Source organism: Cryptomeria japonica, chromosome 6, assembly GCF_030272615.1.
Source record: "Cryptomeria japonica chromosome 6, Sugi_1.0, whole genome shotgun sequence".
In the NCBI taxonomy this organism is placed as follows: domain Eukaryota; kingdom Viridiplantae; phylum Streptophyta; class Pinopsida; order Cupressales; family Cupressaceae; genus Cryptomeria; species Cryptomeria japonica.
The window spans coordinates 190,578,446-190,604,127 of NC_081410.1; the positions used below are offsets into that span (position 1 = coordinate 190,578,446).

General features: G+C 39.0%; 1 protein-coding gene across 1 annotated transcript in view; it reads right to left on the reverse strand.

Annotated features, from left to right (window-relative positions):
- Positions 1-25,682, reverse strand: part of LOC131077633 (protein S-acyltransferase 24) — a 179,762-nt gene that overhangs the window by 99,324 nt on the left and 54,756 nt on the right. Inside the window, exon 2 of the mRNA XM_058015177.2 lies at positions 19,228-19,368. Coding sequence (XP_057871160.2) covers positions 19,228-19,368 — 141 coding nt within the window. The remainder of the gene's footprint in view (positions 1-19,227; positions 19,369-25,682) is intronic.

Here is a 25,682-nt window from a genome sequence, read left to right on the forward strand (position 1 = left end):
TTCAGCACACACGAACCAGCAACATAAGGAAACTCAGAAAACACTCCACACTTCTGAAAATGAAACACAAATCTGCATCTTTCTTCCTCAAATCTACTCCTCTGGATGAAGAGCAGTCACAAGCTCAATTAGTTGTTGTATTGCAAGCAAGAAACCAAGCGGTAGCTAGGAGGTATGCATTCCCCAAAGCTTCACTCCAAATTTTGGCAACACTTCGTTATATTTTTTTTCATAGATACCAAAAGAGAACCCAAGGACCTTATTTATAGCTTTTGCCAGGCCAAATTCAAATTCAAATGCTCTCCAAATGCGCCCAAACCAAATGCCATTACATTTGACCTTCATTAGGCATTGCATTTCATTTTATTTCCTTTACACAAGTTCACCCAGCTCACATTCACCATAAATCGCCATTTTTGATAAATATAACTCATAAAATAATATTGATGAAATTGTACTTTGGTGTCTCAATATGAAGGTGGAATATTTCGCCAAATAGACTTAGGATAAAAATAATATTTCCCTTCTCTAAGTCGTCAAGGATCATAGCAGAGTCACCTTGTTAAAATTGCCAATAATGTGTAAAGTGAGTGCTCAACAATGACTTATAAAGAATAATATAGCTTAGGCAATCTTGCTTAGAAAATCGTCCAACTTGCCTTAAGTTATAATTAATTAAAAACACCATGGTGACCCCTTGAAGTCACAACACAAATTACGCCTAGGCCATGGGGAATAATAAAGTATTAAAAAATACTTTTTCTTCCAAAAACTGACAACTGCCAAAATGAGCTGAGGCCAAGGTACTGAACTGCATTGCAAAAAATAGTCATTTGAGTTCGAACACACGATTCTGCCAAAAATAACACTGTCGAGCATAGCCATTGAGTTGAGCTGCAGAACCTCCGCCAAAAATAGCACTACTAAAATAGTACTTACTATAAATAGAATACTACTAAAAATAGTGTGTCAAAAGTCATTTTCATCCCATTCTGAGCAACAGTCATGACTTACTAAAAATAGTAAGTCCAGAAATCATCTCCGAAGAATTTGCATGTCAAACCATGCTGGAGCTCACAAAAAACCAAGAGAAACCTTATAAAGAAAACAGCCGTCAGCATGTCGCAATTTACTAAAAATAGTAAATTCAGAAATCTTCTCTAATTGGAATGCATGTCATACCATCTTGAAGCTCACGAAAAATCCCGAAAGAATCTAAAGAGCAAACTGTAGAACTCCTGCAAACACCTCTCCGAAAACCTTCTTGAAGATAGAAACCCTAATTTAGTCTTTGTTTAGCCTACGGGTTTCCAAAATAGGCTAAGACTCCATCCATCAGTCTAAAACCAAGAAGGGGACATTACAGGATGATACCTTATAAGGATCTTTATGGTTATGATGCACTATCTTTTACTAATCTATTACTTTTAGATAGCAGGGGACCAAAAGCAACTGATTTGATGGGTTATAGTCAAGAGATTTGAGGGAACTAAAGGATAATTTGCAATGAGCACATAACCAATGGAAGACTTATGCAGATCGGAAAAGAATAGAGAGGTCCTTTGAGGTAGGAGATTTGGTTTTCTTGAGATTGCAGCCATATAAGAAGACTTCTATTATGAAGAGAGTTGAAAAGCTCAAACCCCAATACTATGGGCCATAAAAAATTGTGAAGCAAATCAATAAAGTGGCCTATGAGTTGGAGCTGCCACAAAACAACAAGATACACAATGTTTTTCATGTGTCATGTTTGAAGAAAGTCCTTGTTCAACACATCATACCCCTAGAGGAGTTGCCACCCTTACATGATGAGGGAAAATTGATTTTGACCCCAAAGGAAGTGTTGGACACCCACATCAAACACTTGAGAAACAAGAGCATCACGAAGTATCTAGTTAAGTGGAGAAAACCTACTAGTTGAAGATGCCACGAGGGCCTGAGACTCTCAAGCATCCTAACTTGCATTGCTTGAGTATAAGCAATCTTGGGGAGGGAGGCTTTGTCATGTCCCTTTTTCAAAAAATTGATAAAGGACTCTTCAACCAAGGTAATGTAGAAGTTCAAGGATTGGGGATGCCACTTGACACATGCCAAAGGGTTGCTGAAGAGTAGAGATCAGAGTTGCTGCTCAGTGCATACTAGAGAGGCATTGGAGGTTGAGCATCGAGGCTGCTTCTTGATTCGTGTCAAGTACGCTGCTTGACTCATGTTGGGAAACTATCCAATGTCGAGGAATGGGAGTACCTCTCGACACATGCCAAGGAGGAATCAAATGTAAAGGATCAGGGTTGTGGCCCGATGAATGCCAAGTTGGAAGGGAAGGAAAAGTCTGAAACACCAACAGGGAAAGCCTATAAGGCCTATAAAGCCGACCTATAATGTGACATGTAGGATTCAAATTTAGGCCTTAGCGCCAATTTGGGTCTATTAAAGTATTATTTAATGGTCATTTAAGTCTTTCAAATAATTTAGTTAGTATCTTTCTATTTTGTATGTTTGTTAAGTCGTATTTAGTAATTTTTGTTTATGCCTTTCGTGTTTCTATTCTCGATTGACTTGTAATCTCTATATAAGGAACCTTTGCCTCCTTTGTAAATATCGAATAACCAATCAATCATTTATTATTTCATGGTATCAAAGTGGGTTAAGATATTTTGGAGAATTTTTAAAAAATTCGTGGCTCTTAACTAGAATTTTTTCCAGAATTTTTTTGAATCAATTTTTTAATGAAAAAATTACGGATGCAATTCAAAAAAAAAATTTAAATTCGCAGAAGGGTTACTGTCTCTAAACTTCATGAAAGTTTTTGTCGCAGATTTGTGGGTGTTTTGGATTTTTGGTGTGGTGTTTTTTTGATTTTAAGTGACAAGGGTTTGTGGTCGTGTGCTGAAGGTTGAGTTGCAAATTGCAGGCATTTTTCTTTTGCCGAGTTCCGTGAACTTATTTGTGACATCCGCAATTTTTTTTGACTGAGTCGTGCAAGGGTTTCTTGGTATTTGATCGCATCGTAAGTGCAAATCGCGATGCTTTTTTTTGTGTCATATTCTGCCGCAATGCCTATTTTATTTAGTATCCACGAAGTTCTTTTTTGGCTGCATTGTGAGGTTTCCGCAACAGATCGTGTGTTTTTTACTTCAAGTTTTTGCTTCATGTCAGCCCCTCTTTTTTTTCTCACACCTTTGATTCGAAGGTGTTGTATTTTCCCACGACAACCTGCATGTTTTTGGTTTCTTTGCGCAGGTTGCAGAATCGCGACAAGTCTAAGTTTCTGCCACCTAGGTTATTTTGTGCAATGCTCTTGCTAATGTTGGAGGGGCATTTTAGAGTTTGGAGTAGATTATCTCAGTTTGTTTATTCTGATCAGAACTCAGATTTTAGTCTCAGACTGTGATATGACTGCTAATTGCAAGGAATGTTAACTGGGTGTTGAGAAGAATACCTCTTCGTTTGGAGGAAGACATCGCTGAAAAGATTCAACTTTGGAAGGAATATGGAGACAAAACTCTTCACTGTAATGGGACAGCAAGCAGAGAACGTCTACAACAGTCTTAATGGTGACAATTCCAGTTTTCAACTTCATTAGAAGGTCAGCCTTTTGGGTCATCAATTGCTCTCCTATCTGGGTATGATTATAGTTGATATATCTATTGTAAAACCTCTTTTGAAATTCTAATCTAAAAAGGATAATTCATGCTGGTCTGATTGAAATTAAAAGATATCTGGAGTTTCGAAGAGTTATGTCATTGTCTCTTTTACAATTTGAGTGTTCTATTTCATATATGTTTCCTTGGCAATCAAACACATGCATTAAACCTCTTGGAAACCATTCAAAACATTAAACAACAATTCAGAAATTTGGAATTCATTCAGAAAAAAATTGGATCAAATTTGGCTAGGGATCTTTCAAAATCCAATGCATCTAATTCTAACAAAGATTAGTGTATTGTCAATATGTATCTAGTGAGCGACCACCACTAGCATAACACCAGTGGAGAGACCATAACATCAATTGATAATGAGAATTGACACAGTGCATTGTGAACTTGGGTGGACAGATCAGGAATAAAATCAGTCAATGATTTCAGGAATCTATGGTTAATAAAGTGAATAAAGTTCAGTGGATATAATAATCTAGGCAAAAGGCAAACCAAGTAACACAAGGTAGCCACTTTGTCAAATGAGCAATGCCACTTAATATGATTCTACGGGTTAAATAAGCATTGTTGTTGAGTGGTGTTCAAATAAGAGATATATGTTTCAGGGATTATGGAACACTAATGTAACAAAAATAGGAATAAACCAAGTTACCAAATACTCCTATTATGGGTCCCGTCACTAAACCAAATGAGAGCAGGAGTAGGAGGTGAACAGGACAGCCAGGGCACAGTGCTGCCACCCCGGGTAGTCTGCAGGGCTCATACAAGGATTTTTCCAAAAATGCCAAATCAAAGAAAAAAATATGTCAAAACAAGTGTCACGTCCTTGAAAAGTCAGTTTGACTTCCCTGCTCAGGATTTTCATCATGAAAACCATGGGGAAATCTCTGCATTTGGTGTCATTAACCAGCTTGGAAGAGTCTACCATAGCATATGAGCATATCTTTCGAATGTAGTCCACCACCTTTGCACCAGATAAGCCCAAAGGATCGTGTCCACCAGTCACCAATGAAGACACACCTTACAGTGCTGTTGGCATCTGAATTTCTGCCACCACCATTTGTTTGAGCCTTCCATTTGCCTTCTGTAATAGGGTTTCAGGGCAGAGTTTTGTCAGGCGTGTGTCAATGCTTAAATTATGATTATTATATAAGAAAAAAAAAGCACGCAATGGCTATTTCTCCTTTTCAGCAATGTTCCGCACTATTGTAATGTCCCCATTTTGAAATAGGATTTAATAATAAATACTAATAATAAAAAATTAAATTAAAATATAAAAGAATAGAATTAAAATAATTAAAAATTACTAAGTTTAACGAATGGTCAAAAGGCATGAAATGAAAAGTTGTGACCCTCTCAAACATGAGGTATAAAAAGGAGAAGAGAACTTCATTTGAAAGGGAATTTTCAATGAAGAATGAGAAGTGCAGATCTGATTGGAATAATAAGACAGCAATGTGGAATAATAAGACAGCAATGAGGAGACATGGCCCTTTAAAGGGATATCTCTTCCCAAAGAGACGTGTCTCCTCAATGAGATATGAAGGTATAAAAAGAGTAAGCAATTGATATGAAGAGGAGGGAATAGGAAATCCGATTCTGAGTTTAATACAGAAAAGTGCAGGCATCAATCAAAGAATAGAATGGAGGGAGAAAAAAAGAATGAAGAATAGGGAGTAAGAAAGGATTAATGGAAGAAGAAAGGAATGAGCATAAAATAGGGAAGTGACTTATCAAGGACAGGAATGATGAAAGGTTGTGACCTTTTGAAAGGGTGGTAATTGGAAAGTTTGTGACCCTTACAAAGGGAAGGCATCATGAAGAGATGTGAATCTCCCTCACTTTGGAAGTTATAAAGGGGAGAAAGTTTCATTTGAGGAGGGGATGGAAGGAAGATCAATTTGGAGAATAATTTATTATTCTCAAAGGCAACAATGAAAAGTGGTGACTCAATTCTTATGAAAGGTGGTGATCCTTTCACCATTAAGGTATAAAGGAGAATTCATTCAAGCAATGAAGGCAATCATCATTCATGAATCCACAAAAGAAATCATCAAGCAAATCATTCTATTAAAATCAGCGTTCAATCAATCATATATCAAACCAGCATTCATTGCATCATCAATCATCTAATCAACAATCACTTAGTCATTACTCACCAATACCTCAAATCATCCAATCAAAGGAATTCATTGTATCAATCAATCAATCATACAAATATCAATTGAAGAGGGTCAGATCTGATACAGATAGCCAGATTCAGGCATACAGAGGTCCAATATTATAACTGTGATTTGGTATGAACTGATAATTTTTGCGGTAGACAGTACAATGAATCTTATTTATAATTACTCACTTATGAACAATGTGTATACAATCTAGGAATATGATATTATCATATGATCTCTTATACATAGGATATAGGCAATAATGCGTAAATCTTAATATGTTTGTTTAAATGCTGCAATCAACTATGATAGGGATAATAAGAAATACAAGAAGGGGAAACAATTATGAGGTCCTCTTCTAAGCTTGCAACTCATGGTGGTGACGGGGTGCAAGGAGTGCCTTGTCCTTGGGCTTAGAATGGAAGGATGTTCCAGATACCCTATTGTAGTTTCCCCAAACCTCTACCATGGTTGACTATTGGATTAAGGAACCCCAATCTTAGTGAGGTGAATAAGGGTGGCAAGAAGAGGGGGAACAGCTATAGGATTCCTCACTAGGTACACCCCCTCATATCGATGGAAAAGGGCCACATGAGGCCAAGAGAGATGGTATATCCGCTCTTCAGCCTAGGGCAGAGGATCGTTTCAGGCACCCTATCATGCCTCCTTATCCCAACTCCCCTATGGTTGAGTTCCATCAATAAATTAGATATATCTTATGAACCCTAGTAGGAAAAATCTATGCTTTTGATTTAAATTAATGTTTCTAATAGTGAAGGTCTATTTTATAGATTATGTTTCAATGATTTCCTAACATGTTTCCAAGATCTCAACCAGATAAATGATATCACTAGCCCTATTTCATTTCTTGTTTTACTTTGAATTGTGATTTAGGGCATTTAATAAAAGAGGACATTACAACTTTCCCCCAACCCATTCTCTTCTCTTTGTTTACCTCACTGGGTAAACAGGAAGAATACAGAAATTGAACAGTAATGCACAATGCAAATATAAAAGAAGTACCAGAATAAGCTTTCCATTAATGTCAAAGGATGTTCATATTATATCCGTTGTCAACAATACATGTGACACGACTAACATTACCTACCACAACACCCGGAGGTGATACAATATATGATTGCCGAAGGGGTGCGACCCAACCGTCGCGACTCCAACTACCTACCCGTCGGCTAACTAACTATTGATAATTAACATTACTAACTATACACTTTTTCCCGATAACATCATCCCCCCCAAGAAAAGAAGTCGACTCCGACGACTTAATACAAAATAGAGATGAATGGCAGGAACTACTGACGCTAGTCGGGCCCAGATCTTATACACTTGCTGCGTCCTCGCCTGAAAACCTTTTCTGCTACCAGCCAATGCTCAAGTGCGGATTTCACCAATATGGCTTCCTTGGCCATCACAATCCTCCTGTGCCTAACCCAAACTTGTCTGCAAAACACGTTTTTCAGTCTCAGCTTCCACCCACTGCTACTCAATTGATATGGTCTCCCTAGCCAATTTGTCCTCGATAGCCACCCGTGCTGCTCTCCCGGCATCCAACTCCTGGGTACGCTGAACTAAGTCTCACGCGACTATTGCCTCCAACCTGGTGGTCAGCTCCTCCCGAGCCCTCTATGCATCCACCACGGCAACCTCACGTCCCGCCGAGACATCCCACTCCCCAAAGGCTAAAAACTGAACTGAATAACTCCCTGGTGTCATACAACTGTGCGGACCTGCAATGCCTTCCCTCAAACTCTGTTTGTTCCCAACCTCCAAATCCGTCTCCCTCTACGGCTTATGGCATTCCCGCCAATGCTTAGCTGCAGGCTTCCTTCTCACAGTACGGACAAGCACAACACTTCCCGTGGTATTCTGTAGCTCCAAAATAAACTGGGGGTCTGGGGGCAACGCCCCCAGCGGGGTCGAGGGGCAGCGCCCCCGCGGGGTCTGGGGCAGCGCCCTCGCGGGGTCGAGGGGCAGCGCCCCAGGTGCGCTCCCTGTCGCAGTACAGGGCGGGGTCGAGGGGCAGCGCCCCCGCCGCCAACACCAATTTACAACCTTCAGAACCCCATGAAAGTCCATGGCGCACTGCATTTCTGTGATATTTTATGATGTCAAAAACCCTTCTTCTACACTCCAATATTTTCAGTGTCCAGGCTCCAGATGTCATCGAATCATTTTCAATCCGTCGTCGTTTTTTTTATTTATTTTTTTTAGGCACTGTAATGTCCCGCCATACCACCTCCAATCGTGCGGTGACTTCCCTACTTCGTGCGGTGTAATTGGTTCTTTCTGCATTTGTGCGGTGATTGTCTTCCCTTCGGCTGCTTTTCTTCCTTCGGCATGTGCGGCTTTCCCTTCGGTAGCTTTTTATCTCCTCCGGCGGTTTTCCCTTCGGTAGGCGGCTTTATGCCCACGCGGCCCTTCGCGGCTTCCACCTTCGGTGGTGCCACCGCACGGTGGCTTCCACCTTCGGTGGTGTCCACCGCACGGTGGGTTCCACCATCGGTGGCTTCCACCGCACGGTGGGTTCCACCTTCGGTGGTGCCACCGCACGGTGGTGTCCATCGTTGGTGGTGCCACCGTACGGTGGTCTCTTTTCCTTCGTTTTTCTTTCTTTCTTCTTTCTTCTTTTTTTTTTTTTTTTAATAATTTTTTTTGACCGTACGGTCGCCTGTCATACGACCGTACGGTTTTTTTTTTGTTTTTTTTTTTTTTTACCCTCCTCTCCTAATTTAGATGTCTTAGAAAGTCGTCTGTTCGGGTCCCGTGTCTCTGGGATTGCCCTTCATCCTTCTCGGTTTTCCTCGCTCGACAGTCTCCTGTTTTGGTCCTATACCTGGCGAGTCGCCTGCCCGGCCTCTCGAGTCTCCTTCCATCCTCTCGGGTCCCCCTCCGGACTCTCGAGTGTCTGTCTGGCCTCTCGGGTCCCCTGCGCGCTTCGCGTGGTAAGGTTTCAATTTGTACCCGTTGGTGGCCAATCTATTTTCACTGGTCATTGAAAGACCTGGAACCACAAATTCTACAGGGACCACGACCTCCTTCCCGTACATAAGAAGAAGAAGGATAATAAAGATTTTGAAGGCTGCGGCCTTCCACACAGGGTTCCAATCGGTGCCGACACTCTTCGGATTATTTACGTCGCCAGGGTTTGGGGCGTCTCCCTTCCAATATTCTTTGTATTCCGGCAGGTACACCTCTGTTGGTTGCTCTGGTTCCTCTACTTCGAGCCTGTAGCTTTGGAACATTTCGTAATCTTCCATCTGCCAATGGAAGAGCCCGTTAAGTGAGCATCTCTCATCTTCAGAACATCCCTCCAATTCTAGCACCCCTTCACTGTTCGGCTCCATCGCGTTCTTGCCCTTACTTTCATCGGGACCCCCTTCCCCTTTATTAGAGTCCTCCGAGTCGGAAGAGGCGAGCTCTTCGCCGACATTTTGGGTGTGTAGGTCAATGGTATATTTTCGCCCTCCCTTCTCCATGGAAAGTGTATTTTTCTTCCAGTTGTGGTTTACCCTTGCGTTGATCAACCACACTCTCCCCAGGATGGCGTCATAGCCTTTCTTCTTCGAGGGAATGACCACGAAATCTAACAAGAATGGTTGCGTACCAATTGTCACTTGCTGGGCCATCAACAGGCCGAGTGGCTTAATGCCGTGTTGGTCCGCTCCCACCAGGTTGAATGTGGGTGGCCACAGGGTGGGCTTCCCCAGCCGCTTCCATGTTTCTTCTGGTAGTACATTCACCCCAGATCCACCGTCCACAATGGTGTCCTTCAGAATGGTCCCACAGATACCCATTTCTACCACAGCTGGGTGTCTACCACTGCTCAAGGCTAGTAACATCGGGTCAGTCGAAGGGCTGACGGAAACCTCCACCTGTGGTGTACTCTTCGTAGCGGTGGCGGGAACCCCTACCTGTGGTGCACTCGACAATGCGGTGCTTTGCACATTGGTGAGGATGGCAGTCCTCAATTGTGGCATAGAGTCTAGAAGGTCTTTTACCTTTATCGGCACCTCCATCTGCAATATTTGCCCAATGATGTTATTTTCCACTTCCGTACGGAATGATGTACTCGCCACCTTGTTGTCCCGTCGTTCGGTTGTCATCTCACGTTCAATATTGGCCTTTGCCTCCCGTAATCTCTCCTTCTCCGTACGGGGGTCGGGATAAGTGGCTTTTTTCGTCTGGGCGCGGGTGATCGCCAGTACTTCTTTCTCACCAGTCTTCTCAGCCTTCTCAATGTTGAGGAGATTCACCCCTGCCTGCGGGCAATTTGCGTCCTCATGGTCGCCTGGCCCACACCAACGGCAGAGGTGCTGAGGGGTGGCTTCCTTCGTGCAATCACGGGCGAAGTGCCCCCACTGATTACAGGCCCTACATTGGATAATTGGCCGGCCCTTGACGTCATACTGGATACGGCTTCCGTTATTGGTATTGTTGCTATTCCTTCCACCGCCGCGTCTGTTGTCCCGGTATCCTCCAGATGATGCATTATTGTTTGCCTCCGATGTGGATGGCTGCTCCTGCGCAAAGAGCACTTGCTGGTTACGTGCCTTCAGATTGTATGGGCATTCCTTCGTAGAATGACCCATAATCTGGCAGATGTCGCAAAATGCCTTCTTGGGACAGGCACCTTTCGTGTGGCCGCTCTCCTTACACTCCGTGCACCATAGTTCATCGTCCTTACTTGTAGTCCCCTTCATTGTCTTAAATTCTTTTAACATCCTTTCCATATCTTTTTGAAGGGCTGTGACTTTCTTCCTCGGCTTCTCGTCACTACTACTCTCTTCTTCCGATGTGTCATCATCTTCAGATGATGATGAAGGTCTATTCTTCTTCTTTTTGGCCGTCTTATTTTCACTTTCCAGGTCCATGGCCCGGTTGTATGCGTCGTCGTAGGATATTGGAGGCACAATTTTCATCTTCCGTCGTAGCTTAGGGTTCAAACCCTCGACAAACCACCTCTTCTTCAAGCCATCGGCCGGTTGGCTTTCCATTTTCCCGACTAACTCTTTTAGTCGGCGCCCGTACGCCCGTACGGTCTCCTTCTTTCCTTGCTTTGTTCCGTAGATTTCGGAAACTATCTCGTTATCATCTCGGAGAAGCCGGAATTCCTTCTCGAATGCCTTCTTCAATTCATCCCACGTAGTTACACTGGTTTTATCCAAGTCTGCATACCAGTCAATAGCCACTCCTCTCAGTGTGGCGGGGAACTGCTTCATCCCTTCATCCTGGTCAGTCACCCCGTTGGCTGTCCAGATGGTTTCGCATGTACGGCAATGCCGTGCGGGATCATCTTTGCTATCCCCGTTGAATTTGGGTAACTTCTGTTTGGTCGCCATTGATGGAAATCGTCTACTTGGAGGTGGTTGTGGCTGTGTCTGCCCTCCGGTGCTACTCCCTCCGATGCTGCTAATGCCTCCTGTGGTGGTGACCAAAGGTACGGTGTTCTGCCTTGTACCTACCGTGCGGTTACTTCCTCCGATGCCGCTGATGTCTCCTGTGGTGGTGACTGAAGGTACAGTGTTCTGCCTTATACCTACCGTGCGGTTAACTTCCCCTTCGTCGTCACCCGTGCCAGGCTCCCTTCGGTGATCCTCCCTTTGTGGCACTTCGTCGTCACCCGTGCCCGGCTCCCTTCGGTGATCCTCCCTTTGTGGCGTGAGAGATAAGTTTTTGAACCGATCTCGAGTCTCTTCAACTAGTTCTCTCCGTAACCTAGTTTCCTCCAGAAACTCTTCAAGGCTTCTCGCTCTACCGTAGTCTGGCGACGCGTAGAAATTCCCCTCGGCTTCTGCACCTTCCGTGACACCTCCTTGGTTCCCTTCGGGCAACCCTTCGGTAGGTCGTCCTTCGGCAAGTTGCCTTAGCCTCCGTCTACGTTCTACACGTTGTTCCAGAATCAAAGCCTTCTGCGCAGCCTCCCACTCGTCGGTTTCTAATTTCTTATTTCTGTCTTTATTCAGTAAATTGGGCATTAATTGTGGTACAATTTCATGTTTCTCAAAACACAACACGTCTTTATTAATTCATTCTTTTGTATACAATCAACATAATTCTTCTGCTTCTAACAGTGTTCTTTATTTCTCTCCTTTCACAATTTAAGGATTATTTGTCCTTTGTCGGTCTTCCCTACATCCGTCATCCTGGCGCTCATGAAATTCTCGTAAAATTTGCTGTCGTCAGTTCTCCGGGTTTACTTCACCAACGGGTAGGCCCATTGTGTCTGTGCGCCATCCGTGTCTTCCATTCCTGAGTTCGTCTAGGCAACGGCGCCAAATGTTTACCTCACTGGGTAAACAGGAAGAATACAGAAATTGAACAGTAATGCACAATGCAAATATAAAAGAAGTACCAGAATAAGCTTTCCATTAATGTCAAAGGATGTTCATATTATATCCGTTGTCAACAATACATGTGACACGACTAACATTACCTACCACAACACCCGGAGGTGATACAATATATGATTGCAGAAGGGGTGCGACCCAACCGTCGCGACTCCAACTACCTACCCGTCGGCTAACTAACTATTGATAATTAACATTACTAACTATACACTTTTTCCCGATAACATCTTAGGGCATTTAATAAAAGAGGACATTACAACTTTCCCCCAACCCATTCTCTTCTCTTCCTCTACTAGATGGCCCGCAATCTGAGGGTCCTCTTGGCTAGTTGGGGTTCTTGCTTTAACTTGTGGCAAAGGCCATAATGTCTCTTCCCCCAGAGTTTCAATTTACTTAAGCTAGTCACATTGCAAATCACGATGTGGTTTTCCTCCCTACCCTAACACCATTTCTTGTGGGCCATGTAATACAGCTAGTGGCATTTTCCTCTCCAGATCTGCAACCTCTTTACATTATTTGCCCTTTGTTAGGGTCACACATGGCTGTAATTACCCTCCACCCTTACCTAGATTCTGGAAGATATAACTTGCTCTCCCTAATAGAGGGATTTATGAGACTTTGGAGGACTCGTGATTGTATATCCCTATTGTTGCAGATTCAATTTTTTCTCCTCCCAAATAATTTTGTGATACCCTATGTGAAGAAATGTGGAATTTTCCACAGAATGATGATTGCAATAAAAATAAATTAGATATTTCCTATCACACCCCCTCAACTCTGGACGCACCAAAAAAAGGGTGCAAATCTAGAATATGGAAGGGAGGTATGGTTACAAAAAGAGCAAAATAGATTTCAAAATTAGCTTTAGACAATGATAAACAAATGGATTTCTAGGAGAAAAATATTGCAGCAGACCACATTAATTGGAAATTTTAATGCTTTTTGGCCTCATGTTAGCATCTTATGTGATTGGATCACAAACTTTTGGAAACCTCTAAGGAAAAAATTGATTCTTTTCTTGTGCATAGGAAATTTTTATTCTGCAATTCATGTCTTTCAATGACAAAATGACCATTCTTGGCACTAGGTCATGGTTCTTGAAGGAATATATTTTAAGTCTCAAACCTTGATAGCCCTCCTTTGATCTGTTGTAGGATTCTTTTTCCTGTATGTTTGGTTGGCTCCACCTCCCTTATCTACATTTAAAATACTCTATGTTACCCCAAGTTTCCAGGACGGGGACAGCAAGAGACAAGGGGACGAGGTTCCAAGACGACATTTTTTTCGCCAATTTTGGGGACGGCAAAGGGGACAGCTATATAAAATATAGAAAAAAATTTAAATATATAGGGAAATTTTAAATGTTGATATGAAATCATGGATATAGCATGCATATGAAAACATTAAAGAACCTTAAGTTCTTTGTCAATGCTCAATAATGCAATATGCATTCATTATTCAGAAGGTAGATTTCATTGTCAATATGCATGTCATATTAAAAAACTAACATACAAAATGCCCAAAGGCTACACTGCTGCCATATACTCTCATTTTCAAAATACTAATAAACAAAGTATAAACATAAGATTTTGAAATCATGGCAAATGCAAGAATTCTAGCAAAATCAGTCTCCAACATCGTGGCCTTGCAAGGCTGCCATGAAATTTCCAATTTAACATTCAAGACATAAGGGTTGTAATGGAGTACAAACTATTAGCATTTGCAGAGATTATAGATTGCAGTGCTTCAACTTTAAATCTAAATAAACACCTTTGACTGTAAGCATTTCCTGTATCAACAATATTTGTTGCTGAAGAAGCGATATAAAAAATTACCTAATCAAAATTACTTCCCAAAATTTTATTAAATGTTTGATCAGTAAATATAATGCAACATGCCTTTCAAAATGTGGGTAACCAGTAAATTCAAATATGTAATAACTTATTTGCTGAAACAAACTGAACAAAAATGGTAATCATCAATATTTCACTATCAAAATACAATTAATCCCCTATCCCAGAAATGTACTATTGTTGAGGTGTGGGTACCAGAAAAAGAAATATAAAATGTTTTTTTTGTTAAGCATTTTAGCCTTTTTTTTTATTTTAAGTGTTGGGAAAAGGGGGACAGCTGGCCGTCCCCGGGACGGTTAGGGGACGTCTCAGGCATCCCCAATTGTCCAGGGGACGTCCCCTTTGAGAATCATTGCCGTCCCCAAGTTTCCGGAATGTTTCCCATAGATTTAGCAATTTTGGGGACGGCAGGGGGTTGTCCCCAAGTCCCCGAAACGTCCCCAGTACGGGGACGGGGGATTTTAGCCTGGGGACGCGAACGTAGAAAATACAATGTTCCTTCTTGCTATATTCCTTGTGCAAAATCTTGGATGTTGGTCAAAAAACTACAAACCATACTCACACTGCTTATGCTTACATATGTGTGGAAATGGATTTGGGGAAGGGGTTGCCTAAAAAAATATACTAAAAAGGGGAAGGGGTTGCCTAAAAAAATATACTAAAAAGGGGAAGGAGATCCTAGGTGCAAACATTGGATTATGTTAATATTCCTATCTGTTGTCACTTTTGTTATGTGTATAGTCAATTTTCTTTTTACTAAGTTGCCAATTTGGGTATGGGATACGGGTTTAGGTACACAAGTATGGCAAAAAATTGCCTTGGGTTATGTGTATGGGTACGCCCGTACATATATGTATATTTATATATATAAATACATATATTATATATACATATATCATATATATATTTATGTTAAAACATCGAAGTCATAAAATATAACTTTGAAGAAATGAGCGAAATTGTTTTCAACTAGCATATAACATGGTGATTTTGGGAATGTCAACATATAGAGAATAAAGGAAAATGCCAGTTAGAAAAGTATTCATCAGATAATTGCATTCTTCAATACAGTGGAATGGATCATTTTAGAGCATTTTGATGTTAAATAGAAGCTTCAAGCAAAGAAAGAAGATTTCATTTCTGAAGTTGCAAAAGATACACTAAAAATTGCATAAAAGTGAACAATATGATGCAGAAAATAAGAATCAAAAAATATCTTCCAATCAATAGAGGCAACAAATTACACAGGACTGCAAATCACATCTACTTAGCTTGTGTTCACTTGTATAATGTAATTACCAAGTTCAGCTCTCAAATAGACCCCTCAAAGTGTTCAAAATGGAACCATCGTCAAGCTTGCAGACATCAATATAGAATTGACATGCCCCTCATTAAATTAAAAAATGCATCCAAATTATGATACTTCCTACAGCAAATCCAACCCACTTACAAGAACGCAAGATTATGATATCCAAGATAAATTATTGTTTTCTGAATAAAGGGCTGCAAATAAAGTCTGGCATTTGGAATAATGCATTTTCTCAATAATGTGAACTACTATAGATATCTTAAATACATCTATCTAAAAAAATGCCAATAGATATCAATTGAAACTATTTTATCTATTTTAAAATTATTTTATTTTATTTTAAATTATATTTACTACATACAAAAATATTTAAATTATATTAGATCTACATTATTTATTTTTTCTCTGATATAAATTTTTTATTGGATAATTGGCATCTACTTTTTCATAATTAGATTTTTATTATTATTCAAAAAATCATTAAAAATAAAAAGTTATTAAATATATTTTTAAAAGAATATTGTAATTATGAAATAGTGGATTATTTTTATTTTTATTTTATATTTATTTATCTATCTAAAACTTATAAATTTGATGAGGGCATACTTTTTTTATATGGTGTTTATTTTAAAAATATTAAGTTTGTAATTAATAGTAATATTTTGACATGTAAATGGTTGTCAAATTTAAGCTAAAAATAAAAGTTAACATTAATGCGGTCACACTCCACCCCTTGCTGCCATTGCAGAATGCCTATCGACATTAATAAGCAAATGTTAAGAACCAACTTTGAGGACTGTGCTAGAAACACCTAGGTTCGCCCAGGTTTGACCTAGGAACTTGGGTTTGAACCTAGGGCAAACCCAGGGTTGAATTGAACCTGAACTTGAACCTGATTCCAAACCCAAACCCACAAATCCAGTAAAAGAGGCTTTTTATTACCCAAAAGGGATTTCTTATTTTTCTAAGAATTGCAAGAAGTTCTCTTCTCAACCAACTTGGGGAGAGGGGCTAAGTCCAATCATCTCACTATTTTCCATTGACGAGTTATATTCTTCTAAAGGTGCTCAACAAATTTTAGGTCAGCAACATTTCGGAGGCCTCTTCAGGCATGGAAACACAGGCTTCAACTCCTCCCACCCCCTCCAAATCAGTCACTAAGCCTTTGTCTCCAATCAAAGTCTTAATTGTAGGGATTGAAGATTTGAAAGGTGGGATGATCAGCACTATAAATTCTATTTTAGTCAAAGATCTACAAGCCACTCCTTTCTTGGAGTAGGCATGAACTTTGGTGAAAACGAAAAAGGAACAGTATAGGGGAAAGACCAACCATCATATGATTCTAAGATCTTCTAGTAATGTGAGGAGGAAGTCTATGAAATGTGAAGGCCTTGAAGTCATATGATTATATTTTAAGCTTGAAAGCCAATAGTGTCACCATAACACGTAATTTATAGAAATAAATTTAATGCTAAGTGAAAAAAATCTTCGAGAATACATTGAAGATTTCAAGAAAAATAATAATAAAAATAAGTGTAAACAAATTTTTTATAAGCCTTTCATTTAAGTCAGTATGTATTTACAAAGACTAATTTTTAATTCTTCCACCTAGAGTTAAGTTGTATTTAAAATTATGATAAATTCAGGAGCTCATTTTGTTTGGTCCATAGATATTTCAAATTTAATGGGAGGATTTTAGAATTGTATATTTATGTGCTATCGTTGGAACACGGAATGTATTTATACGAGCCAAACATTCTGTTACAGCAATAATGTTCTTGTCTTAATATTATTTCTTCTTAAATGACCCCATACATGCCTTTGTTGTGCCTGTTAGTGGAGAATTCAAGACCTAATATAAGATGCATGCTGTGTTGATAAATTAATGTTAGAGATGTATTATCCATTTTAAAAACAATTAAGGTCAAGTTGTACTCCAATATCTTTGACAGAATATTTGAGCCACTTTAGGCTATTCTGAAGCATCAATTAACTTGCAAATCCTTCTCAACTTATCAAAAAAAGACCCTGCTAAAGCTGCCAAAAAAACCAAACATTATCATCATGAGAATTTCCCTCAATTGTGAGATGTCTGGTAACGTAAAAGCAAGTCCACCATAGCAGGCAATAAGCATCACAAAAAAGCAGGCATCGCCACTGGCAAAGCCAGGATAAATTGGTGGACAGTCAAGCTGGGAAATATTAATATATAAATCTAGAATATAAACAATTATCCATTTACATATAATCCCCTGCAAAAAATAAATGTAATGCTTATCACTAAGCCTGCTATTTATAAATATAATTTATAAATCTAGAATACAAACCATTATATGTTTCTATATAATACCATGCAAAATAGATGTAAGCCCTAGAATTCCCTTACCTTTAAACTCAGTTGGTTCAAAGATTAATCTGTGCAAAGCTCTCATGTGGTATCCTAGGGTTTCATTGTCTAAAGTTGAAAATTTAAACACTTAAAAAAGATATTCTAAAGCAATCAAGGATGCAAGATAAGCTGCTTTTAAATGTAATGAATGTAAGGCCCAATTTAATTTTCGCCAACAGTGAAGAGGCACACAAATTGAAGATCGAATATGTACAAAGTACAGATAAAAGAAAAAATCTACCTAAAATATAATTTCCATACCAGAAATCAGCTATCTAGAAAATGAACACAATTGAAAAACTAAAAAATACCTGCAAATCTGAAAATGCTACTAAATCCCTTAACTTTTTAATGACAGAAAATATACAAAAAACCTACAAATACTTAATACAATTGAATGACATTCACATCATATAGGGTAAAGAAACTGGATATCTTCAGACCAGGGAATAGTAAAACTCCACGCATATAAAATCTACCAGAAATAGGATTCAGGAAAAAACATTGGTAACTTTGCATATGCAAATAGTTGTAAACTTCATCAACTGCACTACTTAATCCAATGTTTTCATATTCATATATTATCAAATACTAATCTATTACAACTTACATTATAATTGACAAAGCATCGTCTTCTCCCTTTTCAAGATATCAAAATCTCCATCCTTGTTTTTATAGACTGGAGTAGCAGACCACAAAAAAATATAAGTGGAATCAAACTCTATTTTAATAGAGCTTGGGCAGTGGGATGTGGCATTCATTGTTGGGTGACAGCATAACAGCTTGCAGACAGCATTTATGTGATATTCAATACTGAAAAGAATCTGCAACTTACAGCAGCAACTGTAAAAACAAAAACCAGCCTGAGACAATTTTTCAGGCTGTTTTGGACTTGTTCTCACACTAAATAGCCTATTGGCTAAATTACCACCATTACAATGTGCATGTGGTTATGAAAATTTTAGTTTTGCTTTTAAAATTTTTAAGTATTAGTGCAATATCATTCTGCTGGCTACAATAGCATATCTTTGTAAACTTATCCCTTGCTAAATGAGTTAAGAACAAATTGAACCATCAGACATGCCACTGTTTATTAGGTTGACACGTTTGTTTTTTGCCGATCATTTCTCCTTTCACATCTTGCTTCACAGTAAAGTTATTGTTCAAAACAGGGGAACTGACATTCAACATTAAATGAATCCTTTTGTCTTTTTCAAGTAACAGATAACTTTATAATATTCTGCTGGTAATGTTATGGTATTTCTATACCAATATTGGAACAAATGCATGCAATTGCCTGAAATATGTGAAGTTGCCATAGGATCAAATACTCTCCCTACTTTCAGAGCTAATTTCTAAGTAGTGTGCCATTTACTTTGACGAATTTTACGAGCTATATCTAAATCAAATCTACAATTAAAAAAAAACAAGCAACATCTAAATCTTATGAAAGAAAATAATTGCCTCTAACCCACACTGGAAATTACCCGATAACCATTGCAATCTGCTGCTTCTACCCTGGCACCATTCTGGAGTAAAATCTCTGCAACCTCAACACAACCTCGGACAGCAGCCCAATGCAAAGCGGTTTGCCCACCATTATCAGCAACATTTACATCCCCACCATGCTAAGCAAACCATATTACAACAAGAGAATCAGCACAATTCCACTCACTATTGAAAAAATAGGTTCAAGCCCAAAGACAACAGATTTCATGAAATCATGGTAAAAATCAGATAATTCAATGCTGAGACCAGCTCAAGGAGATAAATTTTACAGAAAAGAAGAATTTTTAGTAAAAATTTAAAGAATAGAATATATTTTAAAATTTTAGAATTGTCAGTGAATGAATATTTACCTATGAAAAAATGAAAATACTTGAAGCAAAAAATCAATGTCACTGAAATTCATAAATACTTTTCAATTTTTGCAAATCAATACCTTTACTGATTAGATATTGGCCAACCTAGTAATTTATTATATTTTGCTGAATGTAACAACATCAGCTGCTAAATTTTGGACAGCCTAAAATGTCAGTTCATTAGGTACATAATAAAGTTGAAAGAAAGAGCAGAAACACACTTTTTATGCAAGGCGGTGATGGGAAAAGAAAAAAAATGTTATAGAATTTTAAAAAGGTCTAAATTAATGATGAATAAGTACTTGTATACCCAGAAAAAATATTTGTATGAGACTTACTTTAACCTGTAGTGATCAAGAATCTGTTAATGGAACCCCAAAATAGGATTTCCACAGCAAAGAAAATAACACTTTGATATAGATCTCAGTTTATAAAAGACAGACACTGTCTAGCTTCAGGGCCAGTTTGTATAATTTAGTATTTCACTGAAGAAGATATATAAAAATGTAAAGATAAAATCATAAGTGCTTCAAATCACGATTCTGAACCTTGGCAAGTATTCAACAGACTCAAGTTTTTCAGCCCAAAGAGTAACTCATCCTCTCAACTCAGAAGTCAAGTCTGCCAAGAATCTTGCAAGTGACAGATTCAGTGGGACAACAGAGAGACTCAGTCAATCAAAAACAGAAAACCACCCCCCCTCCCTTCCGCCCCCCTTCCCTCCCGCCCACCAAAAGAACTGACTTTAGTTGTCATTTTAACCTTCAAGAATTTGAATCTCAGCTGCATGAGATGATTGTCAAGTGTTTGGAAGGATTATGAACAGTTGGAGTGCGATTTGACAGGTATTGAGTTTTTTATTTTTTGTTTTTCCCAAAGCCCTGTTGCTTAATTTGTTTTTCAATGTCTTATTTCTCTTCAGTGTGCAAGTCATTATGCAAGGTGGAAAGGACCCCACATGCAAGCATGGCACACAGAGTGCATTCAAAGGCACGGCAACGTTCAATTATTGTGGGTTTAACATGAGAGGAGCTATCAATTGCCTCAAATACCAGCATGCTTATATCGTTAGCAAGAAGTCAAGTGTAGGTCCAAGTGGAGAAAGAGGTGCAACAAGAAACAATTACCTTACTCTCTAGCTACAAAGTGAAGAAAACAGAAATGAAAAGGATGAGGAATGTTGTTACAATCATAATGAACTGCACGTCTGACTGAACAGGGGACTCTTTTATTGGAGGTTTAATAAAGAGGAGCTATGAATAAAGTTATGAGACCAAATGGAGGAAGAAGTACAATGGGAAATAACTGCCTTGCTTTCCAGCTGTAGAGAGAACAAAATAGAAAAGGAGACAGAGAAAGCTGTTGCATTCATGATGAACTGCACCCCTGACTCAACAGGCGACTCTTTTATTGGCCCATGTACTCTGTATTCCTCCACTCACATTGAAGAGAGTTCAAGCTATTAATTCCCCAGCTTCATCATTCTTCATAAGATTCCAAGTGCACAACCTTCACTCAAAGGTACTGCCTGCAACTGAGAGAAGCGCCATGTGACAAGGATGGCTGCTGCAAAAAATGTAATATGATAATATGCCATTCAATATAGCAAGTAAACCATATTTCTGGTCCAAAGATAGATATATTAACCATGTGGTGTCTTCAACTGGCAGATCGTTTCACCTCACCAAATACTCACTAATGGTTCTATTCCTCAACTTTCTTTCTCAAGTGTTCATGATAGCTTCTGGTATTAGAATGAGTCGTCCTTCATCATCTAAAGGTGGCAAATCATTGGATGATACAACATGCTACCCTAATGCCTTTTTAAGGCAAAAAACAAACATGAAAGATGTTGCGGATTCTGTTGTTCTCAAGTAGCTCTAGTTCATAGACTACTTCCACCTTCCTTATAATCTCGTAGGGACCATTGAATCTTGGTTTTAACTCTCAGCTCTTTTCTTCTTCAATAAAGACTGTCTGTAGGCTTGCAGCCTTAGGTAAACCATGTCTCCAGCTTCAAAAACTCTTTCAAAACATCATTGGTCTGAATAGAGCTTCTATTGCTTTTGGACACATTGAAGATAGTCTTTGAGGGATTTCAATACCTCTTGACTCTACTTGATCATATTTGTTCCTCCAAGCACCCTATTTTTTGTGATTGCAAAATCCAAACAAAGCCAAGAAAGGTGACATACTTATGGACATATGGTAGGAGGTGTTATAACAATGCTCTACCAAATGTGACCACTTGATCCAAGCTATTTGCTGCCCACAAACATGATTTATAGGTACCCTTCAATCCATTTGCTGACAATATCAATCTTCCCATCCATCTGGGGGTGATAACTTGTGCTCGGGGTGAGCTATGTTTTTGCTAAACAAAACAATTATTGCCAATAGTGACTCCTAAACTGATTGTCCTTGTCACTAGCAATGTTCTTAGCCTTAGGTAACCCATGTAATTTGAAACCTCCTCGAAGAATGAATCAGTGTGTGCAGTGAAATATGATTTCAAAGAAATTGACTTAACACTAAAAACAACTCAAAAACATAAAACAAAACAACACCCAAGATGGGTCTAAAAGGAGGTCAAAACATCACCAAGTCCATTTAAAACACAGCATGTTGATCTCCTCGTGTAGATTTTCCCAGGATGTTAGATTCAATGTGTACTCACAATTTTGGCAGCAAAAGGGTGCTCCAAGATTCAAGATGCATGTAGTTGTGTTATGAGGAAAAATGGCTAACTGTAGAGTTTAAATGGAGAGAGATTATTTTGGAGGCCTAAGATTGAATGGATGAGATCAATGGTGGAGGATCAATTGGTCCTCGCAATGCATGAAAGTTTGCCAAGTGGCAACCTAGGAGAGGAGATGAGAATGGTGATGGTTGGAAAAGGTACCCTTGGAGTATGGGCAAGATCTTTCCATAAAGGCATTTCTTGTCCCCATACTCCAGGTACATGGGATATGAGAATAAAGGAATTTTTAATTCCTTGAATGTGACATGTGAGGAAGGGGCCCATGTGGGTACCTTCCCAAAAGTGGGTAGCCTTTAAGGTTGATTGGGCAACTGTAATGTCCCCTTCTCCGCGGTGATTAGTTCAGTGGTCCATTGGCCTATTCCAGAGACCCATAGGCTATTTGGAAAGGAGAATTAGGGTTTCCAACTTTTGTGGAGTTCCGCTCTTTTTAGGGTTTACTAGGAGGGAATTCTTCAGTTTTGTCTATGGTTTCCTTCTGGGTTTTTCATGAGCTCCAGGGTGGCATAACATGCATTTGATTATTAGGTGAAGTGAGAACTTACTATTTTTAGTAAGTTAGGGTTTGGTTGTTTGGATGATGTTGTCTTACTGAGCTTTCCAAGCTCTTTTTCCGGGTGCAAAGATCATGTTTTTCGAAGGAGTATTCCATGACTTCCTATTTTTAGTATTGAGCAATTCTATTTTTAGTAGTTTGGACAAATTCCTGTTCCTGTAGTAGTTCAGTGGTCTTCATTGCTCAGCTTCATCCTAGATGTTGTTGATAATCAGTATCGGAGTCATAAGTGATTTAATTAAATATTATTTCCTTATCCTAAGGTTTAATATTTAATTATTTTATTACTGATTAATGGTATATTGGGCGACTTAGGAAAAGACATATTTATATCTAATATTAATGTTATATTTTCCTAAGTTAGGCGTTGAAATTTGAAGAATGCATTTAGTTATTGTTGAAGACTTAAACAAGTTTGAACTTGCTTAATTATTGGTTAAAATGCAACTCGGGTGCCCACCTTGGGAAATGAAATGAAATATCATTTGGACGCCGTGTGATAGTGAAATGAAATACAAATTGGAGAGGTGAATTTGGGAGCATTTACATTTGAATTTCGGAGGGGAAAAACTATAAATACAGGTGCTTGGCCTCCCATTTTGATATCTTATGAAATTGCATCGTTATGCTGCTAGTTTGGCAATTGAAATCTGAGCTTCGAAGTGTGGCTTCCTAGCTAAGTCTCAGTTTTGTACTTGGAAGATAGTAACTAGTTGTGTTCTTGTAATTCCAGTGCTGTCCGTGAGTGTTTTGCAGATTGTGGAGAGTTTTGTGGGGATTTTGGAGTGTTTCCTTGTTGCTGGTCACGGAGTTGCTGAAACCATATTTTGCTCATACCTCTTGACCAAGTGATTGCATCGTTCTGGGTATCGGCTCTTTGGAAACGTATTGGGAAGACAATCATTCTCCTAACTTTGTGTGGCTTTTGGTGGTCTTTACAATTTTTGGTTGCAAATCGAAGTTTGCTGCTGTAGCACCATTTTCAGACTTACCTTGGGATGCATGCAACACATTCGGGACTTCCAAGTTGCGAGTTTGAGGTATTGGATTGGTTGCATATGTTATATTAGTCATTTGCATTTTATTTGGTGTGATTTCAATTAGTTTTGAGAAAGTTATGAGTGTTTTGGTGTTTCCGGTAGTGGCTGGATAGTGTGATTTCTAGCTTGTAGAATTAGAACAGCAATAGTGTTCAAGTGTGGTGTGATTTTGATAGTGGATTGTTTGAGATCAGCATTAAGCTTCTTATCTTATCTCATATCTCTAATTTGTAAGATTATTTCTGTAGTACGGATCAATCATTCTTGTTGTTTCTTATTTGTAATTCCCACTGTGCAAGTGGAAGAGGATTGCTTAGCCGCCTTCTATGTTGGTAGCAAGAAACAATGAATGTCCTCCTGCTGAAACACTGCGGTAGAGTTGATTAATTGTAATAAGTCCTCCTGCTGAAATACTGCAGTCAAGTTGATTTTGTTGTATTACGTCCTTCAACTGAAATATTGCGGTTGAGTTGATTTGGTCTGTAATAAGTCCTCCCACCGAAATACTGCGGTAGAGTTGATTTGTTTCGTACGTTAGTGTTTCTTTTTGGCTGGTTTACCGCCAAATCTTTGGTTATCTATCCCGCTGAAAAGTGGAAGGGGTTGGCTTTCCGCCCATATTGTAATCAATTTCAGTTTTCAAGCACCTAACGATCCCCTCAACACTGTATGATCTCACCCTCCTAGGTTGGGCTCTCGGTGATCAGAAAGTGGAGGGTTACTTTCAGCAGTATTGAGATTATCTTTCCTAACTTTAACGGGTGCATTGTAGTCTTTGTTGTGTTAAAAAACCAAAAAAAATTAAGGGGTTATTACAGCAACTTGGGGGGCTGTTTATGGGAAAATGTTGAATATGCAAATGATTAAGGGGGGTAATTAGGCTGATTAGTAATAGGATTAAGAGGCAAATGGGAAAAGTTGGAGGATTTGACATTTGGAGAGAGAAAGGGGGAAGGAATTAAAAATTGAATTCCATGTGGAGGAAAAAGGGAATAATTGAATTAATCTAATCAAATAAAGAGATTTATCTAATTTAATAAATGAAGGGCTAAGGGGTAGTTGAATAGGTAAATTAATTACTACCTACGGAAGTTGGTTAGGAAATAATGGAATAATCGATAATTAATTAAATGATTATGAATTATTTAATTAATAGGGTAGCAGGTATATGCAAATAAGAGGGATAAACTGACCAAATGTAAATGGTCGGTTTTGGTGTCTACAATCAGCATTTTGGGAAGCCTTGAAACCAAAAGATAAGGCATATAAATGCACATATATGGTAAGTCTACCCACCACAACTTAACGATGCAGCCTTTGACATTTATCTTGGGTAACCCAATGAAAAAGTCCATAGATATACTTTATCATTTTTGCTTAGGAGTGGGTAATGGCTTAAGTAGGCTTATGGTACAGACTTGTTCTACCTTGTTTTGCTGATAGATGAACATACCTTATTGTGTTTGAGCACATCCCCTTTCATTATTTTCCAAGAGAATTTCTATCTTCAATCTGTTTGTACGTCTTATAATACCCCAGATGCCCAGCCAATGAAGTATAATGCATGGCTCTTAAATTCATTTCCTTCATTTTTGATAATGGGATCAGATATATCCTCTCTTTATGCAAAAGTAAGTCCCCCACCACTTTGACTCCTCTATCCAACAGCTTGGTAGCAAAATCATTCTTGGCATATTTAGATATGATGGTGACCCAATCAGTA